The sequence below is a fragment of the Trachinotus anak genome, unplaced genomic scaffold, assembly GCF_046630095.1.
Source record: "Trachinotus anak isolate AG129_WGS33_773 ecotype Australia unplaced genomic scaffold, CSIRO_AGI_Tana_v1 ptg000018l, whole genome shotgun sequence".
Classification (NCBI taxonomy): Eukaryota; Metazoa; Chordata; class Actinopteri; order Carangiformes; family Carangidae; genus Trachinotus; species Trachinotus anak.
In genome coordinates, this window is record NW_027273869.1 from 19,807,911 (window position 1) to 19,822,487 (window position 14,577).

General features: G+C 40.3%; 1 protein-coding gene across 1 annotated transcript; it reads right to left on the reverse strand.

Moving 5' to 3' along the window:
- Window positions 1-237: 237 nt before the first annotated feature.
- Window positions 238-11,312, reverse strand: kcna1b (potassium voltage-gated channel, shaker-related subfamily, member 1b). Its single transcript, XM_071501909.1, has 2 exons — window positions 10,797-11,312; window positions 238-10,444 (listed from the first exon to the last, which is right to left on the reverse strand). The coding sequence occupies exon 2, from the start codon at window positions 10,247-10,249 to the stop codon at window positions 8,759-8,761; it is 1,491 nt and encodes a 496-aa protein (XP_071358010.1). The 5' UTR covers window positions 10,250-10,444; window positions 10,797-11,312; the 3' UTR covers window positions 238-8,758.
- Between the last annotated feature and the right edge of the window lie 3,265 nt (window positions 11,313-14,577).

Sequence of the window (14,577 nt, forward strand, 5' to 3'; positions counted from 1 at the left end):
TTAAAATGCTACATTCAGGAAAAGGCCAAATTCAGAATATCCAATGCAAATATAACAATATCCAAATAACGTACTGAATGATCCATTTATAATAATTACATTTTTTCAAGGCATATTTACTTAAATTATTCGAGTAGAAACAAATTCCAGACAAAAAGTGGAAGAAATCGGTTGAACATAACTTAGATCATCCAATCATTTGATTCATAGCACCTCAATAATAAACAAACAGCAGAGTCATATCTTTCAAAATTTATTGAAACTGTTGTAATATGATGAAGTCAGAATGGACATAAATTGTCAACTAACCTTGCATAGGTTACAGACTATGCCTCACCAACAAATGACAAACATTGCATACTGCAGCAAGAACCCATAAGAAAAACAAATTAAAAAAAGAACGGACAAACTGCAATGTGAACGACTCCAGAGTTCAGGGAGGATCTCAACAGCCCAGTGCAGAGGACGTTTTTTTATTTTTTTATTTATTTATTTTTTTTCCAGCACCGGACTTTCAGTTGTCGTGCTCGGGACGAGACTTTGGCTTCTGACTTAAGTTAGGACGAGAGGGAACAGACAAACTACTGCTAAAGGACAAACTGAACCGAATTAGTCCCAAAATAACCAATCCTCCAGCTGAAAATAGATCTTTTTAAAATGATTTTCTTAAGATACAATATAGTAATACTTGTGATAATGATAATGTCTGTATGAGCAAAAATACAGTATATGACCATCATTAATCTATTTTAATGTTATGATCATGCAGCTCAGTCTTCAGTCATTCATGCACTTTCTCAGCAGAAGTCGAAGGAAGTCACCACCACTAAAGTCATGGCTTTAAAATCACAGACATTCCCTATGAACACTTGTGAAACATAATGCAGAGTTTCTCCACCTGTTTATTTTTAGCTTGACTTCAGCTCAACATATCTTTGTAAATTTATTTTCTTTGGTTTTTTTTAAAGGATTATGCAGTGAAATAATAATAATGATAAGAAGAAGAAGTTTTGAAACATCAGATTATTCTTAATATTTAAATAATTAACCTTTTTTTTTTTTATTTAGTTTTGTCTGTGGAGATTTTATGTAGTTTTGCCTCATTGTGAAGAACTTTTTCAAAAGTGGTGAAAACAGTTTCATTGTCTTGCCTTGAGATAATGTATATTATGATTTGGCGCTATACAAATAAAATTGAATTGAATTGACTTGTTATTATCATTTCTAATTTTATAATCAGAAGTATAATTTATGGGCTAATTAATTATGAAAAATGAAAATAAGATTTTCTTTTATTTTTATTTAGTTTATTTCAGTTTTTTGGAGAATTGAATAACTGAGCATGAATTTTCATTTCTTGACCTTGGATATTGTAGTTGATAACAAAAATAAATAAATAATCTTAACTCAAGTGCCACTTACTGTTCAAAGAATTTGACAATATGACACATACTGCTGCCCCCCAAGATTATTAAATTTACAAAGATACAGAACACAGAAAACAGGAAATCTCCATCTTTGATTGGCTAATTTGGGGGATGTTTATTAAATTAGTGATCAAATTGTTCATCGACTTTTAAAATTGATATGGATTAGTTTTCTTTTGGTCTAATCAGTCGACTAATTACTGATTATTCAGATTGTTCAAACCAATATCTTGTTTAAAGCTGCACTAATAAATGTTTTGTGAAGACTTGATCATATTGCTGTTGGGGTCGTTTCTAGTGATAAACCTGCAGAAACTTTTTGCTTTTAAATTTGGTTTTGCAGATTAGCTGTTTGCTAAAAGCTGATAAAATGCCAGATGTTGTTTCTCCTCCCCCTAGTGTCTTAACACAATTAATGCAGCTTTAAGTCACAATATATCAAGCGTGTGTTGATATACACGTCCTAAAATCTCAAGGTTGAGAAACTCTGCATTGATGGCTTATTTCAGCAGTGAATGAATATTAAGAAAAAGAATTGAACCAAAATAATTTTCCAAATTGCCTGTTATATAAACACATAGAATTAACAGAAATGGTTGATATGCAGCTCATTGGAGATAAATCATGTGATCATCTGTAAATTCATTTATTGATCATTTTAGACTTAAAATGGCAGTTGGACGCTTGTAAACTAAATTCTATTTACTGTAGCTATAAAACCTGGACTTTAAGGATGTTTAAGGAAAAGTGAATTTCCTGTCATTTTCAACTGCATATCAAACAAAAATGTCCAAAGATAAAACTGACAAACTTTAACATTTTTCAAAACATTTGACCCTCGATCTACAAAATGTTTTGTTTTTTTTTTTTGTTTTTTTTTTTTAGTATCATCTGTCTGTTAAGCTGCTCTGATGATATGAAACAAATATAAAACTTCATTTGGTCCCTTCAGTGGCCTACGGTAAACACTACAAGTGTGAACAAACAGAAATAAATACCACAAGACTACCAACTACCCTGATGTTGTTTTTACTCACTGATTTTAAATAGTTGTCAAGAAAATATAGAACCTCTCTTTTTTTACGTGATTGTTATCCTTAAAAAAGTTGTGAAATTTGTAATTTTGCTCCCTAGGACCTACTGTATGTTTAACACGTAGCACCTTTCGTAGCATTTTTTATTTTATTTTTTCTATCAGACTGAAACATTAATTAAAGGGATTTTTTTCTTCACAAGTTCAACAGCAGTTTAAGCTAACAGGGTGATGACACAGAGCTGGTGCACACATGCACTGCAAACAAAACCAAGGCTTTTAGACAATAAACCTCACAAAAAAAGAAATTTAAATCAGATGTTATATTGAAACTAAACCTGGATTTTGGCTGTGCTGAGGTTTTTAAGCTGTAAATATACTGAGATATTTGAGAACGCAGTGCTGCAGAGTCCCCGAGAGTCCCAAATGATGATATTTGTGTATTTGTTCGCACAAAATAAATTTTCTTGAGAACACAAATTAAAGTCTTCCACACATAAGATATTATAATGCTTACATAAAAAGATCTTTTATCAATATCTTGTTAAAACCAGATCTTTGTGCAAAGTAGATCATTTGTGCTCTAAAAATAACTTTTGCACACAAATTACAATCTTGCATGTATAAATTATTATCATGTTAAATTATTAACAACACAGGATCTTGTGCAAACCAGATCATTTGTGCAAGCGGCATTATAATTATGATTTATGATAATTTATGAACAAAAATTATCTTGTTATCAAGTTGTAACCTTGTTGACAGTTTATCTTTTGTGCTTAGATTATCTTGTATCTTGTTTGCACAAGATCTGGATCTTTTGTGAAGAAGATAATAAAGTATGTGCATGAACTAGATAAAAAATATACATATAGTAAGTTGAGGTTCGAGGGGCCAAAACTTCAGATCTCCTCAACAGCAAAAGAGGAGGTACACTGATAATTAATTTGCAATACTGTTCTTCACTGACATAAATGTATTTTCTAACAATAATCGTGACAGAAAATATTGAGGCAGTAATGAAGAATTTTATGGGGAAACTGAACAGGAATAGACGAGACAATTCCACTGAAAATACTTATCTGTGATTTGCTTCAGGTCTTTTAGGTTTAGCCTGGAAGTGTGTCTGTATGTTGTTCAGTTGTGGGATTTGGGGTGATGATGTTTGACTACAACAAAATCAGGGAGTGTAGCTTTAAGGCGCTGCTCACCTGAACAGGTGTCTTCAATAACTGGTGACTGATCAGGTCTCTGCTGGTGTCCCGGCCTCACTGGTTCAACAGGAGCCTGTGGACAATGTTAGTCTTACACAGTTTGCATGCGCCCACACCGTCCTCAGGAAGAGGTCTGATCAGCCGAAACACCTGGAGGAGATCACCTCTGAGGCTGTTTAACTGCTGTGTAAAAGTTTCCTCATCAGGAACTTTATCTGGGGTCACTATGAAAATATGCATCATTAAGGATGAACTCTTTAGAGTCAGTTCATCTCTTGCAGCAGTGATTGTGCTAACAGAAACACCAGAATTTAGAGTGCATACCCTAGAGGGACATTTCAGCCAGTAAAAGTCACGTTTTATCCAAACTCTCGTCAGACTGAGTCAACACTCATGATTCTTTTGGATGCCTCAGGGTCATTGATCAATCCTCATCTTTTTTACCACCCTGTCCTGCACAAAAACAAAACAGGAAAGACAGCGTTTCCCTCACACAGCCATGTGCTCCCTCCTCAAAACAAAGCAGCAGCAGCAGCAGCAGCAGCGCCATTTTGCTGGCATGGAGAGTGACTAATGCCTGTGGTAATGTTCAGATGAATGCAGCTCTGCAGAGGAAACACTCACTGCCTGCACTGTGGTCAGATTGTTCACAAGTCTGCACAGCAACATCCACAACCGAGCACTTACAGACATTAAAAAAGCAGATATTTTCAAGGCTCAACCAGTCGTCCCAACACTGAGGATATAAGTAATACAAGCCTTAATCAAACATCAGAAACACTGCAGTGCTCCTGTTGAGAAGCAGGCTGACGACAGAACATCATGTTAGATGGTTAAAGATGTGAAATGCAAGAAAGACACGACCACAGAAAGACTCAAAAGCAAACCTGTGTACTTAAGCCTCATTTTTCTGTTTGTGTGGATTTTCAATCATTTCAATAGGCTTCATGTGTCCAGGGCTATTTTAAAAGGAGCAGATCTGAATTCTCAGCAGAGGATTTTGGTCCCAGTCATCATAAAGTGGCAGTGTTGTTTTGTGTGTTGTGCAGGCAGAGGACGCTGTTTTCAGCTCGGCTCACAGTCGCCTCTGGCAGTGGCAGCTGATAGAAAGTGAAGAGAAAAAGCATGAGAGCTGCTCATTGTGCTGCAGATCTGAGTCCTTTGAAATTTTGTTGTGCCGCAGTCGGGGCTGTAGATACAGCAGAGGACACTTGAGGTAACGTCCTCAATGATTCAGGAAATGTGGAGGCTTTTGCATCTGCCATATGTAACATTAGAATATAAATCTGATATTTATTGCTTTTCCTGTTGTCATCAAATGTCATGCAGAGCCAAACCAATCAACAGTAAATCTGTAATACTAACACATCAGTGAACCACAGTGTTGTACTGGGTGACTTGTTTCTTCATCACTATGAAAACACACACTCTAGTTTATTTTGACTCAGTCCAAAAATACTCACTACAGCGCTACATGTCGATTCAAACGCCGCTGAAAATAGTCCCCAGTAAAAGAGAACGATGTATTTGAGCTGTAGAGGTGAACTAGCACAAGGTTTGGGTCTGTACATGAGATTTGTTGACAGTAAGAAAAATGTTGAGTATTTCCAGACTTATCCTTTGAACAAATGAGACCCTTGTTACCGTTCTCACAAACATGTAAATCCATAATATTATTGTGACTGAAAAACTCATGATCTGTGTATTTTTAGGATATAATTTTATCTGTATTATTGTATAAACCTGAAAATAATGACCCCTACATGTATTTATGACCCAACACTATACTGTAGATGTGTCTGGTTGGAAAATTCCTGGTATTTTTCAACCTCAGAATTTTTCTGATAATCTTTCTATGGTCATGCTAACATTGCACTCACCACTTCTGTTGTACATATTCAGGAAGTCTGACCTTGTCAAAACAACATGTCAAGCCAAACCTCCTAAAGCTTTCCGAACAAACTTTCATTTCAAACACTTGTCTCTAAATGAAGTAAAGAAGCTCCCTGAGTTAGCAATTGTAGCTTATCTGAACCATGTTTATCCAAACCAGAATAAACAGACAAGGATTTAAATCAGACGGAAGAGGAAAGAAAAAATGGAGACAATTTTCACCTCCCCAAAATCAGCTAAAAGAAAAAACTGAAGCAGCTGGACCAAACAATTAGCTCAGTATAAAGCAGCTTGTTGGCTAACCCAACAGCTAGCTGAATTAGCCAACTAACAGATCCAAGAAAATCCCTTTCCTACTTTCATTGGGATTCAGACATTGCCATGAATAGGCAGTTGGCTGACCAAATCGTTAGCTTTGTTCACTGAAAAACAGACCTATTAGTCAAATGGTCAATCCCTAGTTAGCTGCAGTAGCTAATCCAGTAATCAATCTATGTTTACTTAAGTCTGGACTCTGAGAAAAGCATCTGAAATTGATTTCAACAGCTTTCTGAAGCTCCCTTCGGTTGCAGTGATGGACTTGGTTTTGCTAGAGTTGCTTTTGCCGTTATCGACCTCAATTATGTGACCAATTCCAGTTTTGAAAATACTGAAATGTAAGGATGTCAAACTCATCTACTTGCACATCCAGGACAAAAAAGACTTGTTTTTCTTGTACTTTCAGGAAAAATAATCCATATTGAACTCATCAGTGTTGCTAAATGTGCACTGGGCGCCATGTGTCATCATCCAGGAAAACTGAGTTTACTTAAGCCCAATAAATCTGACCCTGGAATAAGGAATATATTCATATCTGTATCTACACGTATTAGTAACCCTCTTCTTTTCCAGTTGTGCAGGGAGTAGTGCATCTTTATGGCAGGAGAAGTTAAGCTGCACATAGTAGGCTCTTAGTCATCTGTCGTAACGGGAGGCACTTTAGTCAATTCTATAATGAGACGGGGTTCAAGGCACTAGAAACTAATTTTAGATATATCGATGAAATTTGTTAAATATTACTGCTTTCCTTCTTGAAACTGTTTAAAAGTCAAATGCAAAAACGAAAAAATGGGGTCACAAATCACATAAAATGATCCCATGCACTCCGTCGTCAAAGATCAAAGCTTTAGATAAATGAAAGAGTATGTAATTTTTGAAATGTCACTTTTTAAAAAGAGATCACCGATATGTCTCTTCAGATTTTTTTTTCCTTGTGTTTTTTTTTTTCTTTTTTTTTTTTTCTAGCAGATTTGTCCCTTCCGGCAGTTAGTTCCGTCATGCACCGTATCCTGTTGTTAGCTTGACAATAATGAGGAGGATCATCATCATCATCATCCTCCTCCAGCTCCCGAGGTTCCTCCACAACTGCAAGCAATTTAATACTGACATCATGCATTGAGTATACGTAGCTATACCATAGCTAATTAGGCCATAATGCTTTAGTATTTTGACATGCCATGATCTTCGAAAAAGAAGTGTTCCTGTTCCCTTAATGCTTTAACATTCAACACTTAAATGCTTTGAAATAACTTAAACAATAATAAATAGCCAGTGCACTTTTGGTGAAAACAAATGAGAGAGAAAATCCAGGAGGAGAAGATGAAGGTCAAAGAAGAAGAAAAAAACAATGTAAAAATAAAAATGAGGTAACGTCTTGTGCATGCCGATATAAGAGAGAAGAGAGTCTCCACATGCTTCTATATAAAGGAGTGTTGCATGGCATCATACAGGGAACCTCCAGCCGACCTGTAGCAGCAGCAGCGGTGCAGATAATCCTCCACAAGGCTCGGCACACTTCTTGTCTGTTTCTGATAAGGTGCCTGAAAAACGTCGATTTAACATCTGGCGTCAAGTTTTCCCAAAACTTCCCTGGATGTGCTGCAGAAAAACACGCCTGAACGTCAACTGTAATCCACTTAAATGTGTTTCCTCAGGGAGCAATTTGTCCTTGAACACGTTCTTCAAATCTCAGTTGGGCTTTGCCATTTCATTATTTTGTCCTTTTTTTTAATTTTTATTTTATTATTTTTTTTTTTTAATCCTGAAAGTTGATTCTGTTGTACAAAGCCTGGTCGGTGTCAGGGAGACTTTTTGATTAATTCTTGTGCCCTAAAATAGCAAATTATTCCATTATACTCTCAATATAATATGTTTTTTTTTCTCCTACTTAATCATTCGCACCCTCACATTTATGAAAACAACTCTAAACCCTGTTTGTGTGTCTATATATTGCTTTGTTTTGTTGAGAGGTTCTGTACAAATAAACTTGCATCCTTCAACTTTACTAGAGCTTCTTTGTAAATTATGTATTTCACTCACTTATTCCTCTGTTGTGCATCTAGAGCTGTCTGAAGTGGCTCGTCCAGGTTTTTACAACAAAACGAGCTGTAATCCCATAAAATGCATTTAATGCATCAAAGATGACACAAGGTTGTGATTCAATGTTGTAAACTTAAAGTAAATCCATGTATCTCAGTCTAAAATCAAAGCCAAGCTGTAATGAAGGAAGGTTGCACTCCAACCTTTGTAGTGCTGCACCTCCAAAACTTTGGGACTAATTAGACACATTTGAAAAAAAAAAGAATAATTAAAACGATGTATCATAGACCAAAATACTTTTTTGTCTCTGCTTTGGGGAAAGGAAAGCAAAACACCACGTTTCTCATAATGCAACTTGACAGCATCTCTTTCCAGCCTACCCATGGGTTTAAAACTCCATGCTCGGAGTTTCATATGTGGTGTCCAAGCCCAAATTAAGGTAACCATGATGACGTCATTGTGACATCACCAGGGTTATTTTTCTATGACTGGACAACAATCATCCAAAGACTAGAAAACATTTTTACACACCAAAACTAACAACCTGTGTTAACCTTTAAAGTTATGGACTAAATTAAGGAATTTAAGGGCGCAAGTTACAAAATTAATTGAATGTTATCAAAAATGTTTCGCTGACACCTGCTGATCTTCAATTTTTTAATGAAATAACTGAGCCTCTACCTCTACAAATTTACCATGTGTGCCTTTTAAACTATTTAAGTCATCACACATGTTTGAATGAATCAATGCAAAAAAAGAGAATAAAATGCACCAATGGAGATAAAGCATCCAGAGATTTCTACAATATTTACACTGGTGCGTTGGACGCTGCCTCACACATCGGTGAGCAGTTTCCCCTTGTTCACACAGTTCTGGCTGGGAGCCGTGCAGTTGGCAGTCCTAAGGTTTGCTTCCCTAAAGTTATCAATGCTGTTGTTCATGTCCTCGTCTATCTCCATGTACTCTGACTTGCTGACGACTGAGGAGCTCCGGCGGCTGGAGTTGGTATCCGACGCCAGGTTCTGATTGCTGACATTGAGCAGCTGGGCCTGCTCCTCGCCCTCCGTCTCCCGGTGGTAGAAGTAGTTGAAGTTGGACACAATGACGGGCACCGGCAGTGCGATGGTTAACACGCCAGCGATGGCGCACAGCGAGCCCACAATCTTCCCTCCAATGGTCACAGGGTACATGTCCCCGTAGCCGACGGTCGTCATAGACACCACGGCCCACCAGAAAGCATCTGGGATGCTGGTGAAGAACGACTCCTTCTCTTCGGCCTCGGCGAAGTAGACAGCACTGGAGAACAAAATCACGCCAATGAAGAGGAAGAAAATGAGCAAGCCCAGCTCCCGCATGCTCGCCTTTAGAGTTTGCCCCAGAATCTGGAGCCCCTTTGAGTGTCGGGACAGTTTAAAGATCCTGAAAACCCTCACCAGACGGATTACCCTGAGAATAGCCAGAGATGTAGCCTGCTCCCCTCCTCCCTTCCCCTCCTTGTTGTCTTGGTCGTCAGCCAGCTCTGTGCCAAGTGTGATAAAATATGGGATTATAGCCACGATATCAATAGAGTTCATCATGTTTTTAAAGAACGCCGCCTTACTGGGGCAAGCGAAAAACCGAACGATCAACTCAAAGGAAAACCAGATGATGCAGAGTGTCTCCACCACAAAGAAAGGGTCTGTGAGGACATTTGGTTTGTAATAGATAGTGGTGTTCCCCACCACCTTCATCCGGTCGTTGGGATCCTCCTTCAACTCTGGTAGTGTCTCCAAACAAAATATGACTATTGAAATAAGAATAACCATCACTGAGACAATGGCGATACCTCGGGCCGGTCCAGAGCTCTCCGGATGCTCAAACAGGAGCCAGATCTGCCGCTGGAACTCCTTCTCCGGCAGAGGTCGCTCCTCCTCCCGAATAAACCCCTCGTCCTCCCGAAATTTCTCCATAGCCTCTGCACCAAGTTCATAAAATTTAATCTCCTCTGAGAACATATCCAGCGGCACGTTGACCGGTCTTCTCAGCCTTCCCCCGGATTGGTAGTAATACAAGATGGCGTCAAAGCTTGGACGATTCCGGTCAAAGAAATACTCGTTTCGCAGGGGGTCAAAGTAGCGCATCCTCTTCTTGGGGTTCCCAAGGAGCGTATCCGGGAACTGGGCGAGGGTCTTCAGTTGGGTCTCGAAGCGCAGCCCTGAGATGTTGATGACCACCCGCTCGCAGCAGTCATGGTCATCGTGGTCATCATCAGGCGGGTAGGGGTCCTGCGGGTGACCTGGCAGGGTGGAGGTCTCGTCCATGTTGTCTGTGGACACCACAGTCATCCTTCCTGGTGGGTGGAGGACAGGAAGAGGAGGTGGTGTGAAGAGGGTGGGGGTACAGGCCAGAGTGCAGAAGGTCCTAGTGAGACCGGGAGCTGCGCAGAGCCTCCCTCTCCATCATCATCATCATCACCACCATCATCTCCATCATCTCCGAGCTGAACATCTTCTTTATCTCAGCAATGCTTCATCGGTCACCTGGAAGACAGGGAATCAACCAAATCTAGTCTTTAAAAAAGCAAACAGATTCTGGCTCATTGCCGTGTTCATGTGCTGGAGAGCTTCCTGTTTGTCAGACGGAGCAGGAGGGAAAAATCATGCAGTACAGTACAGTAGCCTGTGCTGCATTTGCTGTATTTTTACCGCATACATCAGTATTCAAGTTTGCAGTCCCGCTGCACTCCCTCTGCGCACATCAGGACCCGCAGTTTTCACTCACACATCAACTGCTGTCCTGTCAGATTAAGGTTTAACACATTCAAATAAACAAATAAATATAATCTGAACCTAACGTTTTCTTTAAATGAAGAAAACGTCATTTAAACCCTACCTGTGCAGAGTTGGAGAGCAGGAGAATGTCCTCACCGTGCGCACTTTTCCCCGGCCACCCACCACAACTTGGCTTTAATACTGATATCGCTTTACAGTATCTCTGAAATATTAATAGACTATGTTGTCTTGGTCAACATCCGTATCCTCTTGGTGTAGGTTTTCAGCGCCGATCGGAGCAGCCCGCGGGAGGAGGAGGCTTCAGACGCCTGTGAACCGCGGCTCAGCAGCAGAAATCCGGACTGACGGTGTATTAAAATCATGCTGGAAATCACGGAGGCGGAGGACAGGCGCAAAATGAGAAAATAAAGCTGGATCAAGCTCCCAGTCTGATGGAGGGAACTGGGAGGACTGGACACTGCAGCATCAGCAGAAAGCGACTCTGCTGTTTTTCTGCTGCGGTGTTAAAAAAAACCGCGGAGGCTTCACTGAAACCGGTTTATCCCGCGCTGTAGGCGCGCCAGAGAGAGGACGTGTCTCCGCTGGTTTGGAAGCATATTGCAGGATTTCGTGTAGAGGGAAAAAAGAAGAAGTGAGTGAAGGAGGGAGGGAGGGGTTAGGAGAGAGTGAGTGAGTGAGTGAGGGGAGTGAGAAAGAGGAGAGGAGGGGGGATTCGACGCAATGCAGACAGACTGTAAAACACAGTCGGCACTACAGTAGCCTGTGTGTGTGTGTGTGTGTGTGCGTGTGTGTGTGTGTGTGCGTGTGCGTGTGTGTGTGTGTGCCAAGCAGCACAGCAGCAGGTCCAGACTGAGCTGCACGACTCATCATTATCACATGACATTTATCAAACACCTTGTTAGAAATCAAGGTGGAGGATTCTGCAGGCTCAAGATAAAGAATACATCAGTGGTGAAGCCTGAGCATCCACTGCGCCGCGTTATGTAACCGCAGTGTTCAGTATAAGTCTCTGCTGCTGCCGTGCAACACAAACACTCCTGCAGGTTTCGAGGTTTGACTTGAGGAATCTGCGGCTCAAACTGTTCCTGTAATTGGCCGCTGAGCACTTTGCGACAGTCAGGCCTGCATGTTGGTGTGAATACCAGGTGTTGCTATGGTAACAGGGAGAAACATGATTTATTTATTTATTTATTTATATTTATTTATTTATTTATGTGAAACTTCATGGCAGAGAATCCAAAAGGCTTCAGGCAAGAAGTCGATCAATAAGTGACACGTTATCAGCGACTATCAGTTGGTTTTATATGGAAGCTCATCTCTGCCAGAAAAACAGGAAACGTATGGAGTGACAAGAATTAAAATAAATAACGTCACAGAAGGAAAACATTTAAAGATAATGCTTTGATCAACACTTACCAGTAAATCTCATGTGGATATAGAGGTAGTTTTACATTTATCTTTCTTAACTTCGCATCAATTCTTCAACAGTTTATCACTGTTTAAAATAACTTTCATATCACATATTTGCAAAAGCAAATTCATCCCAAAATCAACCTGCTGTAAGCATGAAGTCACATGTGCTGATAAGTGAGATAACAAACAAAGGATTTATTGTCCTTTTTGCAAATATTATAAAACTCAAACCTTGAGCCTGGAATTGCTCTGAGGCTTAATCTAACGTTATCAGGGCTTTTGAGATTCAGCTTCAATCCACAAAAGCCTTGAGGTTATCTCACCTCTACTGTTATTCAGGTCAGATGAGTGAGTCAAGTATAAACCTTCTGATGTGACACAGTATTACAGGTGGTGGATTTATTAATTGTCTTAATAAGTCAATCAAACTTTAGATATGGAAATGCTAATGTGCAGTTAATGGGTTTTAAATGGAAACAAATGACATTTCTTGCAGTTTTCAAGTCAACAGAAATCAGTTTATTGCAGAAGCTCATTTGTTTTTAGTGGAATAACTTATATATACTATACTATACTCATACTATACTATATATACTATGCTAACTGAATAAGAGGATCAGTGAAACTGTTCATTATTTCAAAAGCCCCAGGAGGCTTTTGAAATTCAGCACCACGGACAGCTCCGTCCCTCCAGACGTCTTTAATCATTCTTTTATTCTGTTTAAGTTCATTTTAACATCATCATTATGCCTCTTTTTTTATTGTAGTCATTCACTGTGTGGCCATGTTGTACGTAGTCTCTTCAGCAGATCGGTGGCAGGGTCTGTAGGAGGCAGCAGGAGTGAAAGCCCAGCAGATGGACCCAGCAGTGGGCAGGAAGTTGGGAGATCAGCTGGCTTCAAGAGCTGGACCCAGTCCCATTACTTTAATAAGAGCAAAGACAGAGACAAAGACAAGAGAGATGCAGGGAAAATTTCTGGAAAGTCAGTAGTGTTCCTCTGGTTTAGTGCACAATATAAAACTAGGAAGGATATTAACGAGCACAAGAGCAATAAAATATAATTTAGTGTGAATAATGTGAAGTGCAGGCAGGACTGTGCCCTTGTGTTGTGTGGGTGAAGGTTATTCGGTGCCAGTGACTGAACTATATTTGTAGTTACAGTGTTAGTTTGTCACTGTAACTGTCTGACAGCTGGCAGAGTTTCTGCTGCGCGGCTGCTCGAAACAAATGTCGCCTGCATGAAGTGGTGAATTCCTGAAAACTAAATTTAGTCTGAAAATAGGCCAGTGGTATGAAATCCTCTCTGGACGATGAACGCACAAATCAGATTCATCCACAACCTCCCGTGTTTCCTGGAGTTTTAAAACGCTCTGACTTCTAGTACACACCAGCACCTGTGTGGTGTCTAATCCACCTCCCGAGCTCTGAGTTACACACACAATGCACTAAAGAGGAAAAATGGCTTCATGTTCAGTCATGCATGTGCAGCCGATCTGCACACTTGGCAAAGATGTATGATGAGCTGCAGTCCATATGTTATTGTAACCTTTGACCTCAGAGATTTAATGGGCAGGATTATAATCCAGTTTGACTTTAGTTGAGGTCTTTGTAAGAATCCACACAGATCTGGTTCAGAAGCAAGTGCAGTAATGGGAAAAAAAGGTGTGTGTGTGTGTGTGTGTGTGTGTGTGTGTGTGTGTGTGCGCGCACATATGATCCTGGTTATTTCAGAATCAGAATCAGAATCAGAATCAGTTTTATTGCCAAGTATGTTTTCACATACAAGGAATTTTTTCTGGTGATTGGTGCAATTGATCAGCAACAGTGGGGCTCTCTAGCCTTGTTGATGAGGCTAATAGCAGATGGGAAGAAGCTATTTTTGTGGCGAGAGGTTTTGGTCCTGAAGGACCGCAGCCTCCTGCCAGAGGGGAGTGTCTCAAAGAGTTTGTGTCCAGGGTGGGAGGAGTCAGCTACAATCTTCCCTGCACGCCTCAGAGTCCTTGAGGCGTACAGGTCCTGGAGGGACGGAAGATTGCAGCCAATCACCTTCTCAGCAGAGTGGATGATACGCTGCAGTCTGTTATTGTCCCTCTCCGTGGCAGCAGCGTACCAGATGGTGATGGAGGAGGTGAGGATGGACTCGATGATGGAGGTGTAGAAGTTCACCATCATAGTCCTTGGCAGGTTGAACTTCTTCAATTGCCTCAGGAAATACATCCTCTGCTGAGCTTTTTTGATGAGGGAGCTGATGTTTAGCTCCCATTTGAGATCCTGTGTGATGGTGGTTCCCAAGAAGCGAAAATGCTCCACGGTAGCCACGGGGGAGTCGCACAGGGTGATGGGGGTGGGTGGGGCTGGGCTCTTCCTGAAGTCCACTATCATTTCCACTGTCTTCAGAGCGTTTAGCTCTAGGTTGTTCTGCCTGCACCAGGTCACCAGACGCTCAGTCTCCCACCTGTAGGCAGAC